We start from the raw sequence: 26,441 nt of genomic DNA, 5'->3' as shown, positions 1-26,441 counted from the left end.
GAAGGAACGACTTGGAGTCGCACAGGGCAACTGCGGGTCCATTCAAGTCGAGTCCAGAGATGCAGCACGACCAGGAGGTGATATCCCATATTTTTGGAAGATCCGATTTTGTGTGCCTTGCTAGCCTTTTGCTGGCTGCTGATCCGGTCATTTCGGTAGATTCGCGATAGCTTTCGACGTTGCCTCCCAGAAAGCCGCCGAGTGCCTCAGGTTGGCGTTCGTCCGTGGCTGATCCCCGGCGTCAAGGCCTCGATCTCACCATCCTCCTGTTTGAAGTTACAAAGTCCAGAATCAACGATTTCCATACTCCCAGCAGGAACAATGTAACACTCGCCATGTTTTCCTCGAGCCCTTCGTTCGCGCACACCAGAAGAGAACTCGGATCCGAACATGGGCCGAGATCCAGGGCCGAGGTCTTGACTAACCTCTTGCATAGATCAATGTCCGAAGAAGGAGCTTCAGGAATGGCTGTTCTTGTTCAGAATGGCGTTCTTGTGAAAGCCCCTGCTCTGACTGAGGTGTTCATCCGCGGCGAGCTTTCGAAGCCTCCAGGAAGGTCCATTCCATTGTCCAGCCCCAGATGTACAGGATGTAAAGTCGACAGACTCGATATGGAGTGCCCAAACCGCTCGCCCTTATTCCTCCCCATCTAAATCTCCACGGCAACAACCTCCCTCAACACCGTCCTCGCCCACTCCGCCATCTCCGCAAACTCCACCCCCAGCCCCGCCACAACCGGCACAACCTCCTTCAACAACTCCCCATGGAACTCCTTCGCCCACCAATGCGCCTCAAAATCCCGTATAAACACGCTGTACATGAGGATAATCGCCATGGCCAGGGGCTGCTGTTGAGACAGGTATTCGTGGAACTGCGGCGGGATGAAGACGAGCCAGGCCAGGATGCGGGATTTCTCGAGGCGGACGGCTTGGTAGAGGCCTTGGAGTTGGTCGATGGCGTCGATGTACACGGCGCTCGGGTCGTGGTCGTTAATGGGAGCTGTTGTTGTTGGGGTGTCTGTCATGCATTCGTCGTCGTCGTCATACTCGTCGTCGATCTTCGAAGAAGCGTGTCCGTTCGGTAAGAACTCTCCCCCTTTCGCCCTCTCCCGCAAGAAATCCAAGAATTTCTGGCTATTATCGTTGAAACTCTTATGCAGCCGATTATCCCAGTCCGGATAGGGGAACATCACCTCATAAGTCATCGGATCAATCAACTCCTTGGTCGCATTCAACACCAGCGTCGTCCCTCGCCACAGACTCGACAGCTGAATCAACGTCTCCGTCGGCCTCTGCGCCTTGGCCGTCTCCTCATCCACCGCCCGCAACGCCAAAGGAATGAGCCCCAACTTCGCAGACGTATGGTACAGCGCCCGACACTCCGACGCTTGGAGATTCTCCAATCTCTGCCGATAACTCACCAACGCCCTCGAATGGTACCTCATCGCATCCGCGATATGCACATGTGCCTCCGTCGGGTTCAGATACGCGAGGTGCAAACACGTCATGGCGAAGACAGTATCCAGCAAGAACTCATGCGCGAACGCCAGACGAGGGACTTCGATCAGCTGCGTGGCACCGGGACGGGGGCCTAGGGAGATGGTCTCGTAAGTGCTCGTACAGTACTGATGCATGAGCTCGAGCTGCTTGAGGCGCTCGGTGCCCGGGATGCCGCTGGATCCATCGGTGGTGCTGGAGGCGTCGGGCGAGGGTGAGGTGGTGACGGGGTTCGCGTTCTTATACGAGCAGCTTTCCTGGCGTCGTTTGCCTGGAGGTGGGAAGGATGTCGTGTTAGCGAGATACGAAGCTGTTTGCGAGGTTGGGTAATATGAAGTCACTCACAGTTTCCGCAGGTTGGCCGGACTTCGTCGCACTGTATATATATACCATCTTGTCAGTCGGTTTTCTTTTTCTTCTTTTCCTCTCTCATAAGGCTGCAGTGATTCACCTTGACTCTCCGCGACTTGCACTGGCTGCAGCCCAGTCTGGACTTGACATGCGACTTCCTCTCCGGCATCCTTCTTCCTTTCCGTCAGACAAGTAACAACAATCAAAAACCGAAGAAAATCTCTCTCTCTTTCAAAATTCTTCCCAAAACACTTCCTTAGTATCCCATCACAGCCTCCCCAAGCCGCGCACCGCCCATCATCCAGCGCGCGTTAAAGAACGAAAATACGACACAGCCGTCCCAGTCTCCAGTCTCTCCGCTAATAAGGTCAAGGTTCGTGTCGTCCGTAGGGATCCGTGGTCCGTTATACAGACAAGGGGACTCCCTAGAGGCGCGTCAAGCGAAGCAAAAAAACAATCAATGCAGGAACACAAACAATGTGACAATCATTCAATCAAGCAAGCGAGAGAGGTAAGGTAAGGTAAGGTACGGTAGTACGCTCCACTCTTCTTACACAAGACAATAGTACCCAACGATGCCCCTCTCTTCCTCCCCACAACTCCCCTCGTAAGTCGTGATAGCAAGAGAGAGTTTTCCTGCGTGCTCAAAACCCGTCCGCCCTCAGGCCCAGCTTCGTTCGGATGACCGAGTCGCCGAAATGCAAGGCACACAGCCGATATGCACAATCGGTGCCTCACAAAAAACCCTGGGTGCAGTGGACTTCTTCTTCAAGCTCTGCACGCAACTCTAACCGGTCACATGCATCCCGAAACCGAGTCGGACACACATCTAGACCCACTGCAATTGGCTGATCGGCGCTCGGAACGAGCGATACGACCAATCAACCCTGGTCGCCAGAGTCTATTCCAGGTTTTCCGTCTGTCGCCTTCTGCACAACTCCAGCAAAGCAAGTGCCAGCGAAGACAAGCGAAAACAACATTGGTGGTCTAGTCTCTATTATATCTAACCCTAAAATAAGATCATGTCAGTCTGCGCCAAATGCGAGAAACCGCTCGAAGTGCACATCGAGCCCGACTCGGACGAGGAGGATGATGATGGCGAAGACGTGCCCATGAGTGGCGGAGGCCCGTCCGAGGCACAATCACATCAGCAGCAACAGACGACAGTCCCGGACGACGTGCAGCTCTCCTGCGGCGATCACTTCCACTGGGAATGCCTACTCGACACCTACGAGCTTGACAAATGCCCGCAATGCTCGCGCGACATCACGGCCGGAGCCTCTGCTTCATCATCCTCTGCAGCAACAGCAGCAGCAACCCCGCAGATTCTGGTTGATATGAACAACGAAGGTGGATTGCAGAGGCAGATCGACATCTTCCCTATTCTCAAAGAGGAGTCGTACCTCCGCGCCTATCCGGAAGAGCGCAAATGCCGGGCGTTTCTGGAGTTCTGCAGAGAAGGCGACCATCGCGCCATTGCGGAACTGCTGAAAAGCTGCGGTGAAGACGACGACGAAGAAGATGAAGACATGGACGATGGACCCAGCAAGTCAGCCGATGAGGTTCTTCGCTATCAGGATCCGATCGGGGACATGCAGTCTGGACTGCACGCAGCTGCAGCCAATGGGCATCGTGAGGTTGCTTGGATGCTGTTACTTCTTGCAAGCAACTACTCGGAGCTCGAGTTCCCGGCGCTCGTCTTCCAAGAAGCCGCGACACTAGGCGTGATGCGCGAGGAACAGGACGACAAAGTCGACATTCGCAGCCTGAGAGACGCGCATGGCAGGACGGCGGAAGATGTGGCAAGGGAAGCCGGAGTCGTCTGGAACGGTTGGGTTGGAAATGGGAGACTCGCGATTTCCTGAACAAGAGATCCACCTTGTTATGCACGAGATTAGAGTTGGAGCGGTCAGAATCTTCTTCAAGGTCGAATGCAGATACTCCAACCACGGCAGATGAGACGAGACGCCTAGTTCTCACCGCACCTTAGCAGCAGAGCTCTCCGCTCGGGGTCGCAGGATCCGGTGCCGACTGAGTAGTTGAGAGATGATGAAGTGACTAACGTCCTCATCGCTCCAGTACGACAGATGGCTGGCGATAGCAGCAATCAAGTTGATGTCGAAAGCGCCTTCTTGGATAGCATAGTCAACTCGACCATTGCTGTTCAGCCGCCGTACTTTCTCTTCTTCTTTGCGTAGTCTCTTTCCACGCTCTTCAGCTTCAGTCCATTCAGGTGTGCCCTTTACAGCCCCGGCTCCCAGATCGCGGGTCTGTGAGTCGCCTTGTACAGACTTGCGTCGTCTCTCGAAGTCGCCGTACAGAGTCTCCAGCTCATTGTCGATGAGTGTGGGCGGGTGAATCTTCTTCTCACTTGCGGCTTGAGCATCTGCAGCAACGCGATTGACCTTGTCTTCTCCTATCTTGGCAATCTCAGTCCCTTCGGCGGGAATGGGTGCTGTAGGGACGACTCCAGCAGCAACATTCGTTCCGGCAGCGTTGGATGGACCGGGCACATTGGTACCAGCTCCCATCGACAAAGGAGCGGTGCTTTTGGTGATCCCCTGTGCGCTGGCAGCTGGTCTTCCAGATTCTTCAGCGTACCCAAGTCCACGAGTCAACAAGCTCGAGGCCATACTTGACCACATACTGCTCATGCTCTGGCTGACTCGTGCTCCGATTCCAGTCAAGCCTTGACCAACAGGCGCACCGAAGATGCCGCGTTTGGTGTATGGCAATGGTTGGGGTTTGAGAGATCCCATGGCAGGCGAGATCAGAGGCTCGAGACGGTAGGAGACTGGATCCGTGGGATGGAAGATGTTGTAGATCTGCGCGCACTTCGGCCTTGAGACGGGATTCTCGCCTTGAACGTGTGCAGGATGTGGATCCAAAGTAGCTTTCTTCGCCGTGGGTGTGCCCAGCATTGGGTCGTCCATGCTGCCCAAAGAGCTACCAGCACGGTCACGGTTCTCAGGCTGTCTTCTCGAGGCGATTGTTCTGCCTCCAAGCATCTGGAACAGACCGATTGGGGAGCCGAGTGCGTAGAAGTCTTCTACTGGAAAGTCGAGTTTCATCGGCTTTTCGTGCTTGCGCTTCAGCTTCTGTGGTTGGTCTTGTCTGCAGAGGAGGTCGAACATGATGGCTGATCCGAGGGAGTGGCCGACTAGACTGACTTTGCCGTTGAAGTTTGGGTTTCGTTGACAAAAGAGATGGTAGATTCGATTGATCTCTCGCAAAACTATTCCGGAGATGTGGTCCTTGTACGCTGGTGAATCGTACAGTAAGATGTCCAAAGCAAGATCCGTGATGAGATTGCGTACAGCTGGAACGCCATCGACTGTGATATCTTCCAAGCTGGGGTAGTCTTCGTCGTCGACATCAGTGTCTGCCAAGTCTTGCTCTTTACGATTGTGTCTTAGACTCTGCTTTGGAAAGTCAAGCAGATGTCGCCAGCAGATAGGTAGCACTTGGACGCGGCTGTTGACAGACTCAGATTCATCGAGCTCCGCATTCAGTGCACGCAAGTCTGGAGAGTCCGCGTAGACTGCCTTGAGCGTTTTGCGAAGGGTGTTGACATCATGCACGAAGTTGACACTTTCCAGCCGTAAACCCAGTCGTTGTCCGATGCCGTGCGTGACAAGAATTAGATGTTCGATCTCACGGCCTTGATCTTCGCCTTCAGTGTCTCGATAATCGTCCTCAATTTCACGCTCATCGCGTTTGCGGATTTCTTCATCTTCCTTGGCACGGTTCTCACTCGATGGCTCTTCCAAGAGCGAGGACATCTGTCGTTGCAAAGTCTGTCGTTTGGTTTCTGAAGTGCTTGGCCTTTCTTCGCTGACATTTTCGGCTTCAGGGCCTGATTTCACAGACGAACCTTTCTCATCGGCTGCCTTCTCGTCTTTGACTTCGGCCTTCTTTGACGTAACGACATAGCCTCTGGTCATCTTCATGCCTGCAAAATGCCCGCCACCAGCGAATCGCTGGTACAATGGACCGCTCATGCGAGACATGAAATCATCGGTCAGCAGCCAGGCAGTATTGGCATCTTGATACGTCACAACTGAGTTCATGTGAGACCCGAACAAGCGATACGTTGTCTGCGGTTGATCGGCCTGCTCATTGCTAGTGGCAGACAGTTGGTTAGCTTGCTCCGCGGCTTGATTGCGAAGATCAGACGACGACTGCTTGGCCGAGACGGGCTGCGATGCAGGAGGATTTCCATCTTGACCTGGTGCCCACGACGCTGGCCTCGCTCGTGGCTGGGATGCTGAGCGAGGCTTCGTTTGTGAATTTTGGGCAGATGGTAGTCGCCATGCTTTCACCTTAAGATATCCTTCTTCCAGCTGAGCGGCGAGGTTCTCGTCACAGGGGCGTTGGACACTGCCGTCTTGATAGAACCAGATTCCACGACGGACGTCGTAGACCTAGAAAATTTTAGCAATAGAATGTGACAAAGCGTCGATCTCCTTACCGGCCCTAGCCAATACGCTGGAGCAAGTTCTCTCCTTTCAACATCGACGTCGAACAAGTAGTCCTCGTTGACAGGAACATTGAAGTGGCCCGGCTTATCCTCTGTGTTTGGTTTTCTCTTCTTCACATCTGCATTTTCATTCGGCTTTGTCCCACGTTGCTGCTGTATTTTGAAAGCCTCCTCCGAGTCTTCCTCTTCGAGCAGCTTCTGAAACGCAGCTTCGATCGCCTTCGAGTCCCTCTTCGAGAAGGCAGCATATTTCTTCGGCATGCCAGGAGGCTTCTCATCTTTGACCTCCCCAGCCGCTGGATGTGGTCGACGTTTCGGCACATCAACAGCATGGAACCACTGTGGCCGCAAAGGAGGACAATCTCGAGGGTATTTCTTCAGGCTCAGCCTATGCCTATGGTTCACAACATGATCCGCCCCTTTTTGCTCTTGCAATAACGCTGGCGACGGATCGCCATCTCTGCCCTTGCTTGGTGGCATGCTTGGACTTCTACTCCATGGCGACAGTTTGCTCAAGTAGGAACGACTACTTTCATCCGGGGCGGCCATCTTGGCCTTGTCCGGCCATTGGCCAGACTCCAGCCTGTTGCTCAGCCAGATCGCTGGACGAGTGGTCTGTCCGGTCTCGGTCGAGAGCCAGGGGAAATTCCTCCTGATGTATTGTGTCCAAGACGAGAGACGCGGTAGGCGGGCCAACTTGGCAGTTTTCGAGGAGTAGTTGTTTCGGCCGACGCGCAGGGCTAAGCTTCGACAAGTTCGATTGGCGGCACTTGGGGATTGATTCGTGTACGGGGAGGTGTAAGTAGTTCCAGAAAATCGATCCAAAGGCAGTTGTATGGAAAGGCAAGCAAGAGACAAGGAGAGGAGCGACTTGTGACGGGATCGTCACGCGTTGAACGTGTTGGATCAACTGGAGCTCGTGAGAGGATCGGGTGACGTTGCAGCGGAACCGGCAGCAAGCTCTCGGCACTCGACGTGTGCCTGGATTTCCTGCCACGGTCACTCCGATTTCCTCTCAACACGGTATGTCAACACGAAGTTGTCCAATGCACTCGCAAAATACGCCCTTATTATCCATGCATGCAGTCTGAAGCGAGACCGCAGCTTAAATTTTGCTGGTATTTGACACGGCGTTACTGACCGACACACAGCACACCTGCAATCGCTGACCTCCCACAATGGCCTCAGACTCCACCAAAACCGCCGAGCACCTTCACATCGAGCATCTCGTTCGGACCAAGATCCCTCAAGGCGCGATCTATGCCTTCTTGCTCGAGCCCGTCGTCATCACCAATGCATCCAAAGACTACTGCGTCGCCCGCCTGCTGCTCAACGAACGGCACATGAACAGCCAGAAGAGCCTGCACGGCTCGGTATCTGCCACCATTATCGACTGGATGGGCGGCATGGCGATTGCGACGCATGATCTCCGCGCCGGCACTGGAGTCAGCGTGGACATCCACGTCACCTACCAGTCCGGCGCAAAGCTAGGTGAAGAGATTGAGATCGAGGGCATCGCCGAGCGAGTTGGCGGAAATCTGGCATACACCAGAGTCAACCTGTTCAAGGTGCAAGACGGCAAGCGTGGGAGCATCATCGTCTCGGGCACGCACACCAAGTTTGTGAAGGGCTCGGAATCCAAGAAGCAGTAAACAGACACCAATATCCCCGTCTTCTTTGCGCGTGTTGTCCAGCTTCTTCGATTGCTTCGGCGCTCACTCGGATGGGGTAGATAGACATGGTCTTCTGTGCTTTAGAACCTGTCGGCGAGCGGCAAGCCATGAGCCGGCAGGAATTAGATATAGACTACATACATACGCTCTTACAGCAGTACGGGGGCATCGTCTGAGCTTCGAGAGATACACAGACAGCAACATACATCGAGCCCATTTCTGTCCCCTTTGGGACATCATGATAGATTCTGGATAGCTACACGATGATAATACCGATTATGTATCTGACCACGGTGCATTCCACTGATCCCACAGCACCATGTTCGCTGGAGAAAGCCATTGCTGCGGTTGAAATTGATTAATGATGGCGTCCCACTCACTGTTGGTGTCGGGCGTATCATCCGGTTGCTGGCCATACAAAGGATAGGGAGATTGGACCGTGGGACATGTGCCATAGTTGAGATGTTCCCTTCCCGGTGACATGCGAGGTTCATGGTCATTGTTGTTCCCCACTCGCGAACTATGACATCAGCTTATGATTATACCCATCTGGACGAATCAGCCTCACAGAAAGTAGCGCAGTGCTGGAGCCGCCTTTGCACAAATACTGCTCATCTCAACCATGCCGTCGAAGGTCTCCAAGGTAGCGTGGAGCACTTGGTAGTCTTGGTCGTGGCCTTCGCCGTCGTTTGGCAAGTTTGCCAATAGCGCAGTGGCTGCGTGAAAAGCGTGAAAGCTACCCAGTCCGCGCGCATACCATCGAAATGGCGCCAAATCTGGCGATTCGTTCAATGCCTGGTAGCCGGCGAGCAGCTGTCTGGCACTCTCGAGGCACCGCTGGCGAGACCACTGCACAGGCGCATGGTCCGCGCCTCGTCCCATGCTATATTTGTGATGAAGGAGGAGAGTCAGATGATTGCTGTACAGACGAAGGATGTTGACGTGCGCCTGATGATGTATGGGTAGCGTCGACGCTCGCGTGTCATGAGAGTATCGTAGTTCTAGCGACCTTCGCTCTTGCTGGATTAGTGCGTCAATACTCCAGATGGTATCAAGCTGGGGGGCAGCAACCGCAAGCACCTTGTCGCAGATCGCGGAGCAAATATCGTACAGACGGAACTTCAGAAGCAGGTAGGTCATTTGTGTCGCTTTCCCGGATGTGCTTGGAATGCCAGCGTTGAGATCTCCATCGTTCACGTCCGCCGGGGGTTGGGCATTGCTACGGAGGGCAGTATGCGGAAGTCCTATGTGCCTAGCGAGGTATCTTGGGACGTGTATAGCATCATGAGACCTGCCCAGCATCTCCGGCGTTCTTCCGACTTGAGCGTATCTAAGCCAAGTAATTCTGGATCGACGTGGCATCCGATGCTCAATGCGAGGTGGTGGGCGAGACCTAGTAGCGTCCACGTCGGGCCATGGGTATGACCAATGCCATATATGAGGATAACCAGGGCTTGCAACGTAGTCACGCTGTGGTTCCAGAAGTAGTTGTCCTCTTCGAGGCATCTTAGAGCCATGGCACGGTATCGCTGGCAGAGATCTGACATCTTCCGGGAGGCGCTTCGTTCCCGGCTCAAATCGCGTAGCAGCTGGTCGTCGGCCGGGAGAGCTATGCATGCGATTGCAAGGATGGCATACAGGAGAGCCAGCCAAGCCAGCGAGATTGACTCCGGATCGTCTAGGAATGTGGCGTACTCCTCGTGGAAGGTCGGATCGTGCAGAATATGGAAGAGGGAAGCGAAAGATGAGAAGTAAGTCTGAACCAACGTAGAGCACGCTTCCGTGGGTGGGAGTGGCTGCAACAACTCTTGCAGAGGCCTTGAGCGGCTTCGGAAGATGGCTGAAGTTGCGGATTCATCGTTTAACGAGTTTGCGTTGCTCGGGTCCCATCCGGCGTGGTATGGTGTGAAACGTACCTAGCCCAACCGACGTCAGTGAATACTGTACAGCACAGGACGAAAGCAGGACCACTATGTCTATTGAGTGCTCCATGAACTTACATGGCTAGACGCGGTCGTTCGAAGTACGCCACGCAAATCGTCCAGAGCGTCTACAGTCCATACGTGAGCGCTGAAGTCTTAAATCTTTTACAAAGCTCCTCACAGCGACCACAGCCAGGGCTTTCCTACTTTGTGCATTATCGTCATGTGCAAACGTCGGCACCACTGGCCTACCTTCGGAACTTGGCTGTTGACAGGGAGCATGGGATTGAGCCTGCAGTAGCTGCTCCAACTTCCTCACTCGGTCCGCGAGCTCGATGCTGCCGTGGCCGGATGCGGCGTTCGACGCACCACTCGAGAGTGGCGAAATGGGTGCGATGGTGTAGGCGTTGCTGTCATGTCGCGGAGGCCTGGGCCGTGCGGCATACCGACATTCATCGGCGACACCGCGTCTTTGACAGGTAGAGCACGGCGCGGCATCGCGAGTACATCGGATTTTGCGGACGCGACACGGCTCACAGGACACAGGTAGACGGCGAGCTCGAGGCGCGGACATTGCGGACACATTTGCTCGGTGTAAGAAACAAAGGATGCGACAAACGTTGCGCAGCCTGGTTAAGGACTGTGCGGTCTCCGCCCCTCGCGCGGAGAAAGAGAATCCGATGCGGAGAGAAAGAGAAGCGTTCACGGAGACATGGAGAGAGAAGGTGGTGAAAAGGGGACGGAGAAAGCGGAGTCGTGGTCCAGGCACGCCTAACCATTCTTGGTCGCAAGGCTACGCTATATGCAGAGGGAGAAGGAGCCTCAGAACCTCCTCTGGAGTTTTAGAATAGGTAGCACTCGTAGGTTAAGGGTACAGAGTTGTCATCTAGAAGAGAGTAAAACAAGAGAGAGACAGCGCACCATGCAACGGCCCTATAGGCGTACAGTCCTTATCTCAGCTACATCGCCTACAGCCAAGACATTTGAGCGGCGCTTGATGGGGACTCTCCTTGTATGTCTTTCAACATAATTTAAGTTCAACCCAGACAACAGTATCGACGTCCTGAGGAAATGTTCCTGCCAGAAGTGTTCGAGAGAATAGCGACTATACCAATCGTTGGACCGCGTTGGACTAGTACTGCTTCTGCATCGCTCGCTTTACTTCTGGCACGTCAACGTCAGGCACGATAACATGCATGTTACCATCTTGACCCGCAATCGGGGGAGGTACATATTCCTTCCGGCCGGCCTTGTGGACATGGCCATTGATGCAGATAATATTCAGTTTATCATGGTCTTGAAGCACGGTGATGTCTTCGAGCGGATTGCCGTCGACGAGGATGCAGTCGGCAAAGTAGCCTGGCCTCACCTGGCCAAGTTCATGGCCACGCATGAGCAGTGCGGCTACGCCTTGAGTTGCGGCGATAATGGCTTCGTGCGGCGTAAAACCAAGGAGGTTGACAAAGTGTTCCAAGTCTCGAGCGTACGTGCCGTGCGGAGTCCAGGCTGGGCGGCTCGTCAGCAATGTGATGATGTTTGCCGAAGGCAAGGCTGGGCTCAACTCCTCGATCTTGAACAACAGAATGGACTTACCAAACCCATAATCGCCACCTGGCAAGACGACGATGCCCCGGCGGTGCATTTCACGAAGTCCGGCAATCGCTGCGTCGAGCTCTCTTTTGTAGCCGACTTCTTCAGCCTTACTGTGCGGGTATCCGAATGCTTCTGCTTCGTACAATGTGGCAATGAGCCAGTTGATAGCAGGGGCCACGACATGTTTTGTCTTGTTTTTTTCGAGCATATCCATGCCTTGGAAAGATTAGCGTCTCACATGTGGAATCCAGGATGAGCTTTGTTACCTTCGTCGTCAATATACGAAGCATGGTAGATAACGTCAACGCCATGCCTGATGCCTGCTCATAGTGAGCAGATGTTCTCATGCGTCCCGAACCACTGCGCTTACACATTTTCACGGAGTCCCTGGCACGTGCATGAGCACAAAGTCGCTTGCCGAGCTTGTGTGCTTCGTCGACACATGCCGCGGTCTCTTCGTCCGTGAAATAGCAGTCTTGCGCAGAACGAATCTCCGTGATCTGGCAAATGAATTAGCATGATGCGGAACCTGTATCCCACACATATGACCTGCCTCCTCTCCGGACATGCTCAGCTTGATATTGTCAACGCCGAGCTCGACGTGCTCGCGAATAACTTCTCGCATTTCATCTGGCCCGTCTGCGAAGGCAGTGATGCCACCCACCAGCTCACCGTCTCGTCTCGCCATCTCCTGCCCATTAGCCAAATACCTCGGCCCAGGTATGTCTCCAGCATTGATAGCATCTCTGATCACGACATCTAAGCGCTTCTTTGCTGAAGCGGCTCCAAAACACCTGTCGTGTGTCAGCAGGAGTTGAGAGGCCAGTGGTGAGCAACAAGTAGTCACATTGTGTAACCAGAATCCAAGAAGCACTGCGCACTTCGCATAGTCAACAGCGTATGTTCTTCCACTCCTAGCTCGCCGAGGCGATCAAGATCGCCTCCGTTCCATGAGAAGTGCGTGTGCGCATCTCCGAGGCCTGATAATAGCGTTCGCCCGCGGCCATTGAATATCCGGACCTTGGAGTTGCTCTTGAGGGCTTCAACATCTGGTACTTCTCCTACAGCAGCGAACTTCTCGCCTGAATTGCTTAGCGAATGGTGCTGCTTATGCTCTCCTCGTGTATATCGACCTTACCTTCGATTAGAACATCACCGCGATACGGCAATCGTCCAGTAGAATCGAGGATATTTACATCTAGGAACAAGATCGTCGATTCAGGGTGTGTACCGAAGATACTATATTCCTTCGGCTGGAGGTTTGACGAGAATCTCACGTCGTCAATGGCGGCTACATTGGCAGGTGAGCCGTTGAGCTTGCTCGTTGGGAGATTATTCGAATCTGTGGGCCAAGAGACCGGCGGCTCTTGAATGCGTGCTGGGGCCATGAGGTTGTCTGAGTACTGCTAATGGCTTGGGCTTGGAAGGGCCAGGAAGTGAGAAATGGGACGCCAGTGACAATTATGAGCACAACAGATGGCCACCTCCCCCTCCCAGCTCTACCATCTTTTATTTAGCACGCCAAAGCTGGGGAAAGGATACATATGCGAGCAGTTCCCCGCAAATCCGTCATGCGATGGTTGATTGCACGGCCTGGGCCATCGATCACATGGCCATGTGCACATCGTCTTGCGGAGAAGAAAAAGTTAATGTGTTTCACCCGCCATCTCCGCCCTTACTCTAGAATACGCTCCGAGTAGTTTACGAGCATGGCACTTCATCAAGTTTATTTCCTTGTCACGGCCAGAAGTCTTCAACCAATTGCACGCGTAGGGACGAAGAGAACGATCGACATTGTGCGTCGACTCAACCCCCTACCTTCTCGAAAACTATGGGCTGGCTCAGGAACAACTACGCAAATGATGCTGGTACCGCTCACCACGTACCCAATGTTGTGGAGCTCAGATGCGACGCGTCCAAAAAGCCAGCAAGCCAGAAACAGACGTGGCCTTTGTTGAACAACCCAGGGAGTCTTCTTTAGACGAGCTCCCCTTTATACCGCCCGCCACGGTACGGAATGTCAAAAACCATCCGCACGCTCTTTGGATTGTAATCGATAACATTGTCTACGACTGTACGGACTTTGTGAACGAACATCCTGGCGGCAAGACCGTCCTCGAAAGCTTCAAAGGCTAGGACTGTTCGTGGCAGTTTTGGCGATTCCACAACTCCGAGCACATGCCAAGAGATGGTCTACCCTTAAGAATTGGACGGACAGAAGGAGTGATGAATCGTTTCAAGGAGCGGCCCAGATTTCAAGGGTTAAGAAGGCTTGATGCGGATGATGCCTGGTACTAGTCGGGGTGGGTGTGGCAACGCGTCTATACTCTGGCGCGCCTGTTCCTGCGGGTTCCAGATACCCTGTCCTCCTAGTTGACGGTATTTTGCGAGCATACCATGAGTCGCGTCATGCAACGACAGAGATGGGATATAGCTGGCATATCATTATAACAATATGGCCTGGCGAGTAATGCCTGCAGCATGTATTGTAAGGAACTGAGTGCGCTAGAATGATATGAAGCCGTTTGGTAGCAGAACTCGTCCTTTGTTCACCAGTGCCTATCTCAGATGCCCTCAGTTGCAACACGTGAGCGCTGTAATTAGTCCTGTTTGTACATTGCAAACGTGGGCAGCTCGAACGGAGTCAAGCCGCCAGCGAATAACCCTGCGCAGCCGGCCCAGTCTGAGAATTCGGTCAGTGAGTTGAGCAAGAACGAGGCATGTCCAGTTACGTACAGCTGAAGAATGCAACGGCAAAGCCGACAGAGTTTGCTGCAATCAAGGTCGGGCTGCTGTTCACCATGTAGCCGACAGCAAGCAGGAGCAGCTCAATATCCAGGCAAAACAGCGTTAGGAACAGTACCCATGAGCTCCTAACTGCTGCAATGGTAAAGATGACGGTGAGTATGAACCACGCCCAACAGAACATGCCCAAAGCATTGTTGAAGTCGGGTAACAGTTCCCCGGTTGCTTTGTTCGTATACGCGGCGATGATGCCAGTCCCTGGAATATATATCATAGCGTAGCTGAAGTTGAAAGCCGCGTAGGACGGGAAGACAGTCGCGCCGAAGGAATTGCCAGCAACGAACTCCATGATGCCCGCGATGAACTGGCAGACACCGCCAAAGAACATAATGACGCCCACGAGGATGTTTGGGACCTGGATCCCGCGAGCGTGGACACCAAGTATCGAGATCAGGAAGATGCCTGTCGCAAAAGATAGCAGACCAAGTGGTGCTGGATTGGCGAACTTGCGATGGACTACTGGTAGAGCAGGCTGGCTTCGGTCGGCGATATGGCCTCCTGCGGTGCGGACTTGCTCGAGTGTAAAGGTTTCCCCATTTGCTTCCGTCTTCGAAGCATGATCGTAAGAGTCCGGTGCCGTCATGCTTAGTATGCTTTCTGGTCAACGTAAAGAAGTCAGTATTTAGTCACGACTGGGTGGGAGATGGATTGAAAAGGAACGTACGCCAGGCGAGCATGTGTTGTCTATTTGACGGCTCGTAACCCACCTGTCCACAGCGCCCGCTCAATGCCTCTTCCGGCCTTGAGTCAGTACTTTAACCTTGGTAGACTCTCCACGGGGCTTCCCCATGGCCAAGGAAGATGAGTTCTGGCCCGTTCAAACCCCACAAGGCTGCGCCAAGAGCAAATATGCGCCCCGCAATCTCCGTCATTCCCGACATCTCCGCCATCTCCTGCTCTCTGTCGCGGACTCTCTCCATCACTAGTACGGTAGTACCCGCTGATTCAAACATCACCGTTGGATGGGATGATGGGATGACACGTCACAAGCAAGCTCCCTAGCAACAGCTTGCAAGATTGTTACTGAGCTTAAAGATCAACTTCAGTTCCTTTAGATAACACGCAGCATCTCAGCGCAATGGCGACAAACGGCAGCAATGACGGTGGCGGCTCTCACTCGCTGACGAACTACTGTTCTTATATCGACCCAGAAACTCAGCGTGAGCGCATCGGCTCGTTCGATGAAGACTCGAACTCCATCCAGCCACTCGCATACAAGTCTGGCACTCCGCTCTCGACCCTTTACGAGGTGATTCAGGTTGGGGAGAACGGCATCGCTGCAGCTGGAGAGCGCATAAATCGTTCGGATACCCGACTTTTACCCCCCATCAACGGACGCGACGTTCTCTGCGTCGGCAAGAACTACGCTGAGCACGCCAAAGAATTCAACAAGTCGGGCTACGATAGCTCTGACAAAGTCGATCAGCCAACACATCCAGTGAGTTTCTACCGTCCTCAAATTGATCATGGAGACTGAGCAGAAGTTTCCCTGCAAAGGTCATATTTACGAAGCGCTTTACCTCTATCATTGCGGATGGGGAAGAGATCTATCCTCATCCAAAGTTTACCAAGACGGTCGACTATGAGGGCGAACTTGGTGTCATTGTTGGAAGGCCCGGCTTCCGCATCTCGGAGGAAAATGCCATGGACTACGTCTGGGGGTACGCTGCACCAAAACACTACAAGTTTGGTAGATTTCTTCATGAGATGGCGCAGCTGAAGTGTTCTCTCACAGATACACCATCGTCAACGATATGACGGCACGAGAGCGACAGAGAGACCATAAACAATTCTATATCGGCAAGTCGCCGGACTCCTTTTGCCCAATGGTGAGATTGATCTATACACCATCCGACGAGGTGTTTGCTGAAACTCGTCGTACAGGGCCCCATTGCTGTCCCGGCGCACAAGGTCAACAACGTCTTACGAGTCCAGACCCACGTAAATGGAGCTCTTCGACAAGATGCTACCACGGACGATCTGATCTTCAGCATACCTTTCCTTGTGAAGACACTATCGGAAGGACAAACAATCATGCCGGGTGATGTTCTAGCGACAGGCACTGTGAGCACGCCATGATAGCTTGCTGATTCGTTCTACACTGCTGACTCTCAGAAGCCCGCTGGTGTCGGCTTTGGTCAAGACCCTCCATCGTACCTCAACCCTGGTGATGAGGTCAGCGTCTCCATCACAGGACTAGGACGCCTCACCAACAGGATCTCATCAATCAACTCCCAAAACACGACGCTCCTGCGAGTCCAGCATTTAGCTGCTCAAGCGACAGACACGGCACGGTACTGCCCTTCCTCGAACTTGACCGACATCAACGGCAAGACTTTGAATTTGCGTCAGCTTGGCAACAAGACTGGCGCCCCAGCAGTCTTCATACACGGGCTAGGTGGTACCCTCGATTTCTGGACGCCTTTGATAACGGCTACAAAGCTCAAGGATGAATACCAATGTCATGTCTTCGATTTCGAAGGCCACGGACTGTCACCGACAAACGCACTGAGCAAGTTGAGCATTGAGTCCTTATCTCAGGACGTTCAAGGCATCTTCACCTCTCTTAACATTCAGCGTGGGGGAATTCTCTTTGCACATTCTCTAGGGTGTCTCGTCGCCTTGAAGTTCGTTTTGACAAACCCAGGCCTCGTCAGTAAGCTTGTCCTGCTCGGACCGCCACCGAGCCCTCTTCCCAACGCCGGAAGCAAAGGCTCGCATGCGCGCGCCGCACTTGTGCGTACCAAGGGCATGGCCGGCGTCGTAGATGCCGTCGTAATGGCGGGGACATCCGACAGGTCTAAATCGGCCAATCCTCTTGCCATCGCAGCTACACGTCTTTCATTGTTGGGCCAAAACCCAGAAGGCTATGCAAAAGCGTGCACGGCACTGGCCGAAGCAACCGACGAGCTCCCCGTGGAGGATATCAAGGCCGACACCTGGATCATCACCGGCAGTGAGGACCAGGTCAGCCCTCCGCAGCTTTGCAGGGCATACGAAAGGCGATTGGCGCATGTCAAGGGCGTGGAAGTGTTGGACAATGTTGGGCACTGGCATGTGTACGAGGACCTGCCAGGGGTAGCCAAAGCTTTGCAAGCAGCGCTGTGACGATTGACATGGAATGTTGCATAGCTAGGCGTCTTGGTAGTCAACATAGATTTAGCCGTCGTGATGCCCCAAACAATGATCACCATGACCGCAATGCCCGCTCACTGTACACCATGACGGGGCCTCGTGCCTTTTGAGAGCCTAACGTATGCTGACTACCATGGACTAAGAAGCCTCAAGCTTGGACGGGCTGAAGAAATGTCCGAACCGTGTCACGTGCCCGGCGTCTGAGCGGCTCTGGACGGAATTTCGGTGACATCCTTCTGTTGACATCAACGCGTGGGGAAATCAGACCTTGGACTCTGATTGTTCCTTATACAACACTCCAGAAGCATTTGAGACTCACTTGGGAGCAAATATCTCACTCTCGCTCGTCCGAACCAAGCACAAGCTCAATACCAACATCATGAGCGAACGAACACAACAACTCGTCTCCGTAGCCCAACTGCTTGGCCTTTCCGGCGCCTCTGCACTATCAGGTACGCCCAAACTTCAAAACCAGCAGATTTCCAAGAACATCCTAGTTAACACCCACCTCAATCAGCATACATCGCTTCTTTCAGCCTCATCGGCATTCCCGCCTGCCAGATGGCCCCCATCGACCTACAGGCGAAGCAATGGAGTCGTATCTACCACATCGGCAAGGACAGTGTGCCTCCTTTTGCCATCGCCCTCTCCGGTAGCTTTGCGTTCCTTGCATATCATTGTGAGTACCATTGACGCTTCGTCTCAATCGATTCGCTAACATACGCGATATAGTCCGACACGCACAAGGCAGATTCCCCATCCCACCCGTCGTGCTGTACAGTCTTGCTGCCGTCCTACCTCCATCTGTTGTGGGCTTCACTTTCACAGTCATGTGGAACGGTGTTCAAGCGCTCGAAGCGAAGGCTGCTGGAAACGCTGATGCCCCAAGCGAGGCAGAGACCAAGTCGTTGGTTGCGAAATGGAAAGTCCAGAACTATGTGCGGTCGGCGATTGTTGGGAGTGCGGCGGTGTTGGGTGCTGTTGCTTTGCTTTCTTGAGCTGACGAAATTTTTACTGATATCGGGGTTCTGGTGTTGGAAGCGGAATGTACACTATCTGGACGAGGCTTCCTTGGATGAATGAATGCAGCTTCCACGAATGTATGTGAGACGGTAGGTACGATGCTTCTTACCTTCACTCTTTCGTTTGGATCCCCGTCAATTGGTCTCACAACACGCTCAACCCATCTTCACAACCCACATCCTCTCCCATTGATATCTCTACATGTTGTTGGCATCTTTCGCATGAAGCATGCCTTTCATCAACATTCGAAAGCGCCGAGCCGACAGCGAGTCTAGCTTTCGAACCTCCCTCACCAAGAAGAGATCTCGCATCTTCAGCAACCGCACCCTCTCAGCGACAACATCAAGCCCACCGCCAGCTGATACCGGCAGCGTTGCTCTGTCGAGACTGAGGCGTACTGCCTCGAGGCTCTTCGAGAAGCTGATCTCTTCATCTCACAGTCAGTCATTGAAGATCAAGTGATGCATTAGGTTCACATGCTCATTTCACTTTCAAGCTCCTCCACGCCCCATGATGGACGGTGTATCGACCCCAAACCACCGCACTGCCACTCCTCCACCTTCCGTCCTCTCAGCCCCCGACACTCCCCGAGTCAACAAGATCCGCACCCTTTGGCGATCGTCCTCGAGCAATGATCGACCTACATTGCAGCAGCCTCAGCGAAAACGCTCCGTCCGATTCGAAGGAGTGACCAATAGCCAGCTCGATGGGCCCAACAGCGTGCAGTCAGAAGGTCGACCGTCCAAAGCCAACACTTCAGGTGAAGGCTCCCGCGACTCGCACGATAGTGGTCACCTGCGCCAGGTGTCGGAACGTATTGAAAGCCTGGCGAGCAAGTTCAACATCACCTCTGGTACAGACACTGTCATCCACCGATCCAAGCCAAAGTCGAGGCCTAATGTTCCACATATCAAGACGAATGGAGAGACTCATACTACCCCTACCAAAGCTGATCGCCATTCCGTACCAAGCACTGCATCTTCGGCAACGCCTGCCAGCAGAAATGGCACTCCAACTTGGTCGCCAGCAAGTACAGCATCGACTGGTGCTACATCATTCACCTCACCTGGCTCTTCTGGCTCGAGATACAAGCGATTGTCTCCCGAAGATGCTCTGTCGAACTTCAGCAAAGGCACCGGCAACACTGATGAGAATATTCTCACACCGATTGAAGAGGACAGCGGACGTTTCATCCACATTCCTGTCCAGGAGAAGACGATCGATGTTCAGCCGTCAATTGCCACTGTTGAGAATGCCGCAGCTGCGAAATGCGCCTTGGAGACATACCACAGTATTCTGATGGAACCCATGACACCTCGCTCGATCCGTCGAAAGAAGTTCGAACAGCGTATGGGTGATATTGGAATGGCTCATGAAGACCGTGTCAAAGCCAGGGAGCAGTGGCTGAAGGCTGAGAGTGATCACCTGCGGCAGATGAGAGTGCTGAAGTCTACTTCGATGATGAGACGTGACATGAAAGGAATTTCCATTGCTGGATATGACACCATTCGTGTTCTTGGGAAGGGCAGCTTCGGTGTCGTGCGTCTGGTCACAGACCGTGGACCGAAGCCTGTTGAGAACGGAGGAAAGACCACTGACAACACAACCGATTCGAAGCAAAACCCAAAGACGGCTGCCAATGCCGAATGTACAGCAAAGCGGACCATCTCCGCTACTCAGCCTCTCCGCGATGTCTACGCCATGAAAGTCATCCGCAAGTCCGAAATGCTTCGAGCATGTCAAGAAGGCCATCTCCGAGCCGAGCGAGACTTCCTCGTAGCCTCAGAAGGTTCGCGCTGGGTCGTCCCTCTCATCGCCAGCTTCCAAGACAACACCAATCTCTACCTCGTCATGGAGTACATGATTGGCGGTGACTTTCTCGGCTTGCTATTGAGAGAAGACGCCCTCGAAGAAGATGTCGCCCGGTAGTACGTGGCAGAGATGATTCTTTGTATCGAGGAAGCGCACAAGATGAAGTGGATACACCGAGATATCAAGCCCGACAACTTCCTGATCAGCTCGTCCGGACACCTCAAGATCTCTGACTTTGGACTCGCTTTCAATGGACATTGGGCGCATAGCCAGACGTACTACAATGCGCAGCGCGAGACTTTGCTGGAGAAGATTGGAATCAAGATCAAGGGCGATGAGTTTGATGAGGCAGACGATATGGATGGGCAGCAGGATGGTGCGGACTCGAAAAGCTCGCCTGGCAGAGGCACGCCAAAACCTGATGCTGAAGAGGGTGCTCGTCGTGAAGGGTTGTTGAACTGGCGGAACCGCATCGAACGACGTAAGCTGGCTCGCAGTGTTGTCGGGACGAGTCAGTATATGGCACCCGAGGTGATCCTTGGGTATCCATACGACGGCCGCTGCGACTGGTGGAGCATTGGCATCATCTTGTATGAGTGCCTCTACGGGCGAACACCCTTCTACTGCGACAATCGTCAGCGGACCAAGGAGAGTATCGTCAACCACAGGAATACGCTTCTCTTCCCAAGTCATGAGCGCTGGGCCAGACCTTCGTCAGAGTCGAGACGATGGCTACCACCTCCCAGTGAAGCAGTTGTCGACCTCATCCAATGCCTCCTGACGGACAAAGACTTCCGACTCAGCTCTCGCCAATACCGCCAACCCGAAGGCCGAATCGCCCGTCGCCACTCCACTGCTTCTCAAAGCAATCCCCTCGCTCGCCACGTCTACACCAACGGAGCCGAAGAGATCAAGCAGCACAAATTCTTCCACGGCATCCAATGGACGCAACACCATCTCAGCCAGCCACCCTTCGTCCCGCGGGTGAAGGAGAACCAATCCATCACCAAGTACTTCGAAGAAGAAAAGGACATCCTCACCGAAGACTCGTCCAGCTACGACAGTATCAAGGAGCACATTGAGAAAGAACGTCTGGAAGATACTGCGTGTGAAGAACAAATCGCCCAGGCATTAGGCCACCACTATGCGCGCTGGAAGAGCGAACGCACCCGCAAGGAAAAGTGCGATCTGGGGATCGAGTCGTGCTCGGACGGCGAGTTGCAGCGGATCAAAGAGCACTTTGGGGTGGACTACGAGAAGTGGAAGGCGGAGCGGGTGGTGGAGGTTGCGGAGAAGAGGGTGGAGCTGGGGATCGAAGTGACGGTGCCCGCGGGGAGGAATCACAAGGAGAGGAAGAGGCCGCGGGATCGCATGTTGAGGGATCCGGAGGTGGGGAGAAGGGTGTTGGAGTTGAGGAAGAAGGGGGCTTTCTTTGGGTATACGTATCGGAGGCCGAAGGTTGTGGAGTTGAGGGTTGATGGGGGGAGGTTGAGGAGGGGTGGGGTCGGGATTGGGAGTGGGAGGGTTGGGGGGTTTGCGGGTGAGGGGTTGGAGAAGGAGGAGTAGTGATGGGGGAGTGTAGTTTTCTTTCGGTGTTGGTTTACCTATGAATGCAATTAGAGTCTTTCAACGTCCCTTCTGCCCATCGATGTATCTCTTCACATCCCCCTCCACATCCACCCCAAACAACCAACTACTATCCATCCTCTCCGCCCCCATCCCACTCCACCCGGGCATCCGCCTCCTATTCATCTCATCCGTCAACCCCTGCGTCCTCTCCACCCGCCCCTGTCGATACTCCTGCCACCACCCCAACCCCTCCGTCCACTCCACCACCCCCTCATTCGCCGCCGCGAGCGCCAAAGCCAAAGAATGCACATCCTCAAACGCCTGACACACCCCCTGCCCCGCCGCGGGCGGAATCGCATGTGCAGCGTCTCCCAGGATCACGACTCGTCCGCCGTCTTCTTCGGAGAACCATCGAGGGATTTTGGGCACGGTGTAAAAGGGCCAGAGGGAGAGTTTTTCGAGGGGGCAGGCGTCGAGGGCGGATTTTATTAGGGCGTTCCAGGAGTTGTATTTGTCGTTGTGGGGGCCGCGGAGGTGGGTTTTGTAGAGGAGGTCTTTGTTGCGGAGGAAGGCGTCCCATTCGCTGCGGGGGCGGTCGTGGGTGCGGATTTGGGTTCCGGCTAGGAGGTCTGTTGCGGTGGGGTTTTGGGGGGCGAGGACGAAGGCTCCTCCTAAAGGGTGGGAGATGGAGACGGGGAGGGGGTAGGGGGTTGGTGTTGGGGGGAGGATGAGGTGTGAGGAGCTGAGGGGGAAGGTTATGGCTAGGAATGAGGAGAATGTTGGTTGTGCTGCGGTGGGTGCGAGGTGCGCGCGGAGGGTGGAGTGGATTCCGTCGGCGCCGAGGAGGAGGGGCGTTGTGTGGGTGGAGCCGTCGGTGAGGGCGAAGGTTATATTGTTGTTGTTGTCGTTGGCGGTGGTGGTGGAAGAGACGATGTGGGAGAATTTCTTCTCGTAGAGGATTTCGATCTTGTCGTTTCCCGCTTCGGCGATCATGGCTTTGAGTTCATCTAGCAGGACTTGACGGTAGACGCGCAGGGCATCGTAGCCGAATTTGTCCGCGTTGCCCATTTCGTATGTATCCAATGTTTCGTGGTCGTTGTTGTTGAAGGAGAGGTCGCGGAAATGGTAGCCTTTGGATTTGATGCGGGCGTAGAGGCCAAGGATATCCAGCGTTCGTAGGGCGTTGGGAGAAAGCATCACGGCGCCTTCGGAGGTGGTGTTTGCTGGGCGGAGTTCGTAGATCTTGCTGGTGATGTTGTGTTTGGCCAGGAAGAGGCAGAGGGAGAGGCCGGAGAGGCCGGCGCCGATGATGGAGACTTCTTTCATGGGCATTTTGATGACCTTTTTCTTCTGTCTTGGCTCTGTATCGAAGAATGGAAGGATGTCGCCTACACTTCATCGTCCACACCTACCGGTATATATATCCATCAACCTCACTAACCCATGATCTGACGCCTCAACACGGAGACATTTCTCTTCAGCTGGATTACTCAGTTGTGCGCCCTCGCTGCTCGACCATCCTCGCACTTTCGTCGATGTCATTGCCCAGAGCGAGTTAGTGACTGCGAGCACTGCCAGGTTGGAGTAGTTGTTGCTACTACGAGGTGAAGTCGAGGAGAGAGGAAGAAGTCGTGAGAATGGATGGAATGTCCGTCTCGGCCGAAGTCAGCCTGTCTCTGCTACATGCTCGGCTTCTCGTTAGCGAAGGGGATAGAAGAGGCTTCAGCGATGCGGCACGCAGCTCTAGTATTCAGTTCGAGCCTAGATCATTCTGCACCTGAAAGCTGAAAGGGAAAATGTCATCGCCACAAGATGGATGCCCGATGTGAAGGTTGTGGTCTGAAGTCATCGCAGCCAAGACTTCACGGTCACGAGTTTTGGTGAGAAGGCTCGTGCTCATCCCGCGCGTCTGCCTTCCGAACGTCGCGTCGAGCTTCCCTCGAGCAGTGGCGAGACATTGTTTTGGCGACTCTTCAAACATCTCCGTCCACCCCCAACACCTTCGCAATGGCCGTCGCTGCAGACAAAGAGAATGTCCCGCCTGCAGTATCCGGCAAGCACCGAGCGCGTCTCTACGGCGGCACACCCCAAACCGCCGACCGCCTGATCAAGCCATTCAAATGCCCTGGCGCAAATACTCCCGTCCGAGTGTCAGAGAAGCCGGCGCGCAAGAGACGCAGGGTCGACTATGCTGGCGGCGATGGCGAAGCTGATGACGGCGACAAGCCGTATACTAACGAAGATCGACTTGCCCTTGCGACTCGAGATGTCAATCGCTTTCCTGTGTTCAAGGCCAAGGACAAGGACACCACCTTTCGCGCTCGCTTCTCCGTACCGCTGAAGAACAAGGATCCTGGAGCGTACAACTCATCAAGACCGCCGCCGTTGCTGGGTTTGCGACAGGGTGCTGTCTTCGTGGCGAAGCCGTTGCATGATCCCAGTGGAGAGTTTGCTATTGTGTTGTTCGATCCGACCGTGGACGGAAAGCCTGAGCAGAAGGCGCTGGAAGAGGGAGAGGGAACGAAAGATGCGGAAGAGCCTACAAAGCTGGATGAACCGTTGATGCACAAGAGCCTGGCAGACATCCTGGGCATCAAGAAGACTGTGGACACAGAGCGACCAAAGGTTCCGGTTGTGATCGATCCTCGCCTCACTAAGGTGCTCAGACCACATCAGATCGAGGGTGTCAAGTTCATGTACAAATGCACTACTGGACTGGTCGACGCAAATGCCGAGGGCTGCATCATGGCTGACGGGATGGGTCTTGGAAAGACGTTGCAATGCATCACGCTGATGTGGACACTGCTGAAGCAATCGCCCGAGGCTGGCAAGAGTACGATACAGAAATGCGTTATTGCTTGCCCTTCAAGTTTGGTTCGCAACTGGGCAAATGAGTTGGTCAAGTGGCTTGGAGAGGGCGCCATCACACCTTTCGCCATTGATGGCAAGGCGTCGAAGGACGAACTCATCATACAGCTACGACAGTGGGCTTCAGCGACTGGAAGAGCTGTTGTTAGGCCTTGCTTGATTGTGTCTTACGAGACCTTGCGCCTCTATGTCGACGAGCTGCGGAACACCCCCATTGGACTCATGCTTTGCGACGAGGGTCATCGTCTGAAGAACGGCGAAAGCCAAACATTCGAAGCACTCAACAGCTTGAACGTGCGAAAGAGAGTAATCTTGTCCGGCACCCCCATTCAGAACGATTTATCAGAGTACTTCGCGCTCCTTAACTTCGCTAACCCAGGCTACTTGGGCACCCGGCAGGAATTCCGAAAGCAATACGAAATACCTATTCTTCGCGGACGCGATGCAGATGGCAGCGACACAGATCGCCAAAAGGGCGACGAACGTCTCAAGGAACTCCTCACCACCGTCAACAAGTTCATCATTCGACGCACGAACGAGCTTCTTTCCAAGTATCTGCCAGTCAAGTATGAGCATGTGGTCTTCTGCAATCTGGCACCCTTCCAACTCGACCTCTACAACTATTTCATCAAATCACCCGAGATTCAGAGTCTACTACGTGGCAAGGGCAGTCAGCCACTTAAAGCGATTGGTCTTCTGAAGAAGCTCTGCAATCATCCTGACCTTCTCAATCTGCCAGAGGACCTACCTGGATGCGAGGACCACTTCCCAGAAGACTTTGTGCCCAAAGATGCGAGAGGCCGTGACCGCGATGTCAAGCCATGGTACTCTGGCAAGTTCCAGGTGCTCGATCGCATGCTTGCACGCATTCGACAAGACACCAACGACAAGATCGTGCTCATCTCAAACTACACTCAAACGCTTGATGTTTTCGAGAAGCTCTGCCGCAATCGCAGTTACGGCTGCCTCCGCCTGGATGGTACCATGAATGTCAACAAGCGACAGAAGCTGGTCGACAAGTTCAACAACCCGGAGGGCGAGGAATTCGTATTCTTGCTTTCTTCCAAAGCAGGTGGCTGCGGTATCAACCTCATTGGTGCCAATCGCCTGGTACTATTCGACCCTGATTGGAACCCAGCCGCGGATCAGCAGGCACTCGCCCGTGTGTGGCGTGACGGACAGAAGAAGGACTGCTTCGTCTATCGTTTCATCGCGACAGGCACGATCGAGGAGAAGATCTTTCAGCGCCAGGCACACAAGCAGTCTCTGTCATCCTGCGTTGTCGACTCCGCCGAGGATGTTGAGAGGCATTTCGGTCTGGACTCTCTGCGTGAGCTTTTCCAATACCGACCTGGCACCACCAGCGACACACACGACACGTTCAAGTGCAAGCGTTGCAAGAACGGTCGACAGACCATCAAGGCGCCGGCAATGTTGTATGGCGACTCGAGTACGTGGAACCACTTCGTCAATGATGGCGAGCAGGGACCCATGGGCAGGATTCAGGATCTGCTGTTGAGGCAAGAGATCACTGAGAAGGACGTCAGCGCGGTGTTTCAGTATATCAGTCATTGAGATGACAGTTAGGTCTTATGATGGTGATGTTGATGATGGCTAGACGTAGACTTGCACAGCGTAAAAGATGGTATTCATCATGAGCAAAACGACGTGCTCTATTCATCATCAAAACGACGTCTTCACCTACCTACTCTAC

The 26,441-nt window shown here is 53.9% G+C and overlaps 12 protein-coding genes across 12 annotated transcripts; 6 read left to right on the top strand and 6 right to left on the bottom strand.

Annotated features, from left to right (window-relative positions):
• Positions 1-649: 649 nt before the first annotated feature.
• M409DRAFT_62310 (uncharacterized protein) lies at positions 650-2,016 on the bottom strand (the record flags this gene model as incomplete). The annotated part of the gene is made up of 3 exons (XM_033815116.1): positions 650-1,767; positions 1,842-1,872; positions 1,948-2,016. 3 exons carry the CDS (start codon positions 2,014-2,016, stop codon positions 650-652), a joined length of 1,218 nt encoding a protein of 405 aa, XP_033675083.1.
• An 853-nt stretch (positions 2,017-2,869) lies between these two features.
• M409DRAFT_62309 (uncharacterized protein) lies at positions 2,870-3,712 on the top strand (the record flags this gene model as incomplete). Its single annotated transcript, XM_033815115.1, has 1 exon — positions 2,870-3,712. The coding sequence occupies one exon, from the start codon at positions 2,870-2,872 to the stop codon at positions 3,710-3,712; it is 843 nt and encodes a 280-aa protein (XP_033675082.1).
• A 111-nt stretch (positions 3,713-3,823) lies between these two features.
• On the bottom strand, positions 3,824-6,876 carry M409DRAFT_16462 (uncharacterized protein; the record flags this gene model as incomplete). The annotated part of the gene is made up of 2 exons (XM_033803630.1): positions 3,824-6,271; positions 6,319-6,876. The coding sequence occupies 2 exons, from the start codon at positions 6,874-6,876 to the stop codon at positions 3,824-3,826; spliced, it is 3,006 nt and encodes a 1,001-aa protein (XP_033675081.1).
• Positions 6,877-7,505: 629 nt separating this feature from the next.
• M409DRAFT_35201 (uncharacterized protein) lies at positions 7,506-7,979 on the top strand (the record flags this gene model as incomplete). The annotated part of the gene is made up of 1 exon (XM_033810356.1): positions 7,506-7,979. One exon carries the CDS (start codon positions 7,506-7,508, stop codon positions 7,977-7,979), a length of 474 nt encoding a protein of 157 aa, XP_033675080.1.
• Positions 7,980-8,564: 585 nt separating this feature from the next.
• On the bottom strand, positions 8,565-10,496 carry M409DRAFT_49053 (uncharacterized protein; the record flags this gene model as incomplete). The annotated part of the gene is made up of 4 exons (XM_033811127.1): positions 8,565-9,757; positions 9,917-9,941; positions 10,001-10,050; positions 10,175-10,496. The coding sequence occupies 4 exons, from the start codon at positions 10,494-10,496 to the stop codon at positions 8,565-8,567; spliced, it is 1,590 nt and encodes a 529-aa protein (XP_033675079.1).
• A 558-nt stretch (positions 10,497-11,054) lies between these two features.
• Positions 11,055-12,903, bottom strand: M409DRAFT_62306 (uncharacterized protein; the record flags this gene model as incomplete). The annotated part of the gene is made up of 7 exons (XM_033815114.1): positions 11,055-11,428; positions 11,516-11,731; positions 11,782-11,835; positions 11,886-12,015; positions 12,069-12,309; positions 12,363-12,597; positions 12,654-12,903. 7 exons carry the CDS (start codon positions 12,901-12,903, stop codon positions 11,055-11,057), a joined length of 1,500 nt encoding a protein of 499 aa, XP_033675078.1.
• Positions 12,904-14,115: 1,212 nt separating this feature from the next.
• On the bottom strand, positions 14,116-14,903 carry M409DRAFT_49051 (uncharacterized protein; the record flags this gene model as incomplete). Its single annotated transcript, XM_033811126.1, has 2 exons — positions 14,116-14,198; positions 14,252-14,903. 2 exons carry the CDS (start codon positions 14,901-14,903, stop codon positions 14,116-14,118), a joined length of 735 nt encoding a protein of 244 aa, XP_033675077.1.
• Positions 14,904-15,398: 495 nt separating this feature from the next.
• M409DRAFT_62304 (uncharacterized protein) lies at positions 15,399-17,428 on the top strand (the record flags this gene model as incomplete). Its single annotated transcript, XM_033815113.1, has 5 exons — positions 15,399-15,758; positions 15,818-15,981; positions 16,056-16,149; positions 16,205-16,384; positions 16,439-17,428. The coding sequence occupies 5 exons, from the start codon at positions 15,399-15,401 to the stop codon at positions 17,426-17,428; spliced, it is 1,788 nt and encodes a 595-aa protein (XP_033675076.1).
• Positions 17,429-17,834: 406 nt separating this feature from the next.
• M409DRAFT_16457 (uncharacterized protein) lies at positions 17,835-18,453 on the top strand (the record flags this gene model as incomplete). The annotated part of the gene is made up of 3 exons (XM_033803629.1): positions 17,835-17,907; positions 17,973-18,134; positions 18,188-18,453. The coding sequence occupies 3 exons, from the start codon at positions 17,835-17,837 to the stop codon at positions 18,451-18,453; spliced, it is 501 nt and encodes a 166-aa protein (XP_033675075.1).
• Positions 18,454-20,179: 1,726 nt separating this feature from the next.
• On the top strand, positions 20,180-21,856 carry M409DRAFT_62303 (uncharacterized protein; the record flags this gene model as incomplete). Its single annotated transcript, XM_033815112.1, has 3 exons — positions 20,180-20,406; positions 20,497-21,396; positions 21,451-21,856. 3 exons carry the CDS (start codon positions 20,180-20,182, stop codon positions 21,854-21,856), a joined length of 1,533 nt encoding a protein of 510 aa, XP_033675074.1.
• Positions 21,857-21,916: 60 nt separating this feature from the next.
• M409DRAFT_16454 (uncharacterized protein) lies at positions 21,917-23,191 on the bottom strand (the record flags this gene model as incomplete). Its single annotated transcript, XM_033803628.1, has 1 exon — positions 21,917-23,191. One exon carries the CDS (start codon positions 23,189-23,191, stop codon positions 21,917-21,919), a length of 1,275 nt encoding a protein of 424 aa, XP_033675073.1.
• Positions 23,192-23,866: 675 nt separating this feature from the next.
• M409DRAFT_16453 (uncharacterized protein) lies at positions 23,867-26,302 on the top strand (the record flags this gene model as incomplete). The annotated part of the gene is made up of 1 exon (XM_033803627.1): positions 23,867-26,302. The coding sequence occupies one exon, from the start codon at positions 23,867-23,869 to the stop codon at positions 26,300-26,302; it is 2,436 nt and encodes an 811-aa protein (XP_033675072.1).
• Between the last annotated feature and the right edge of the window lie 139 nt (positions 26,303-26,441).

Source organism: Zasmidium cellare (assembly GCF_010093935.1).
Source record: "Zasmidium cellare ATCC 36951 unplaced genomic scaffold M409scaffold_1, whole genome shotgun sequence".
NCBI classification, from domain to species: domain Eukaryota; kingdom Fungi; phylum Ascomycota; class Dothideomycetes; order Mycosphaerellales; family Mycosphaerellaceae; genus Zasmidium; species Zasmidium cellare.
Note: the sequence above shows the minus strand (reverse complement) of the source record. Positions and strands in the feature narration are given on the sequence as shown.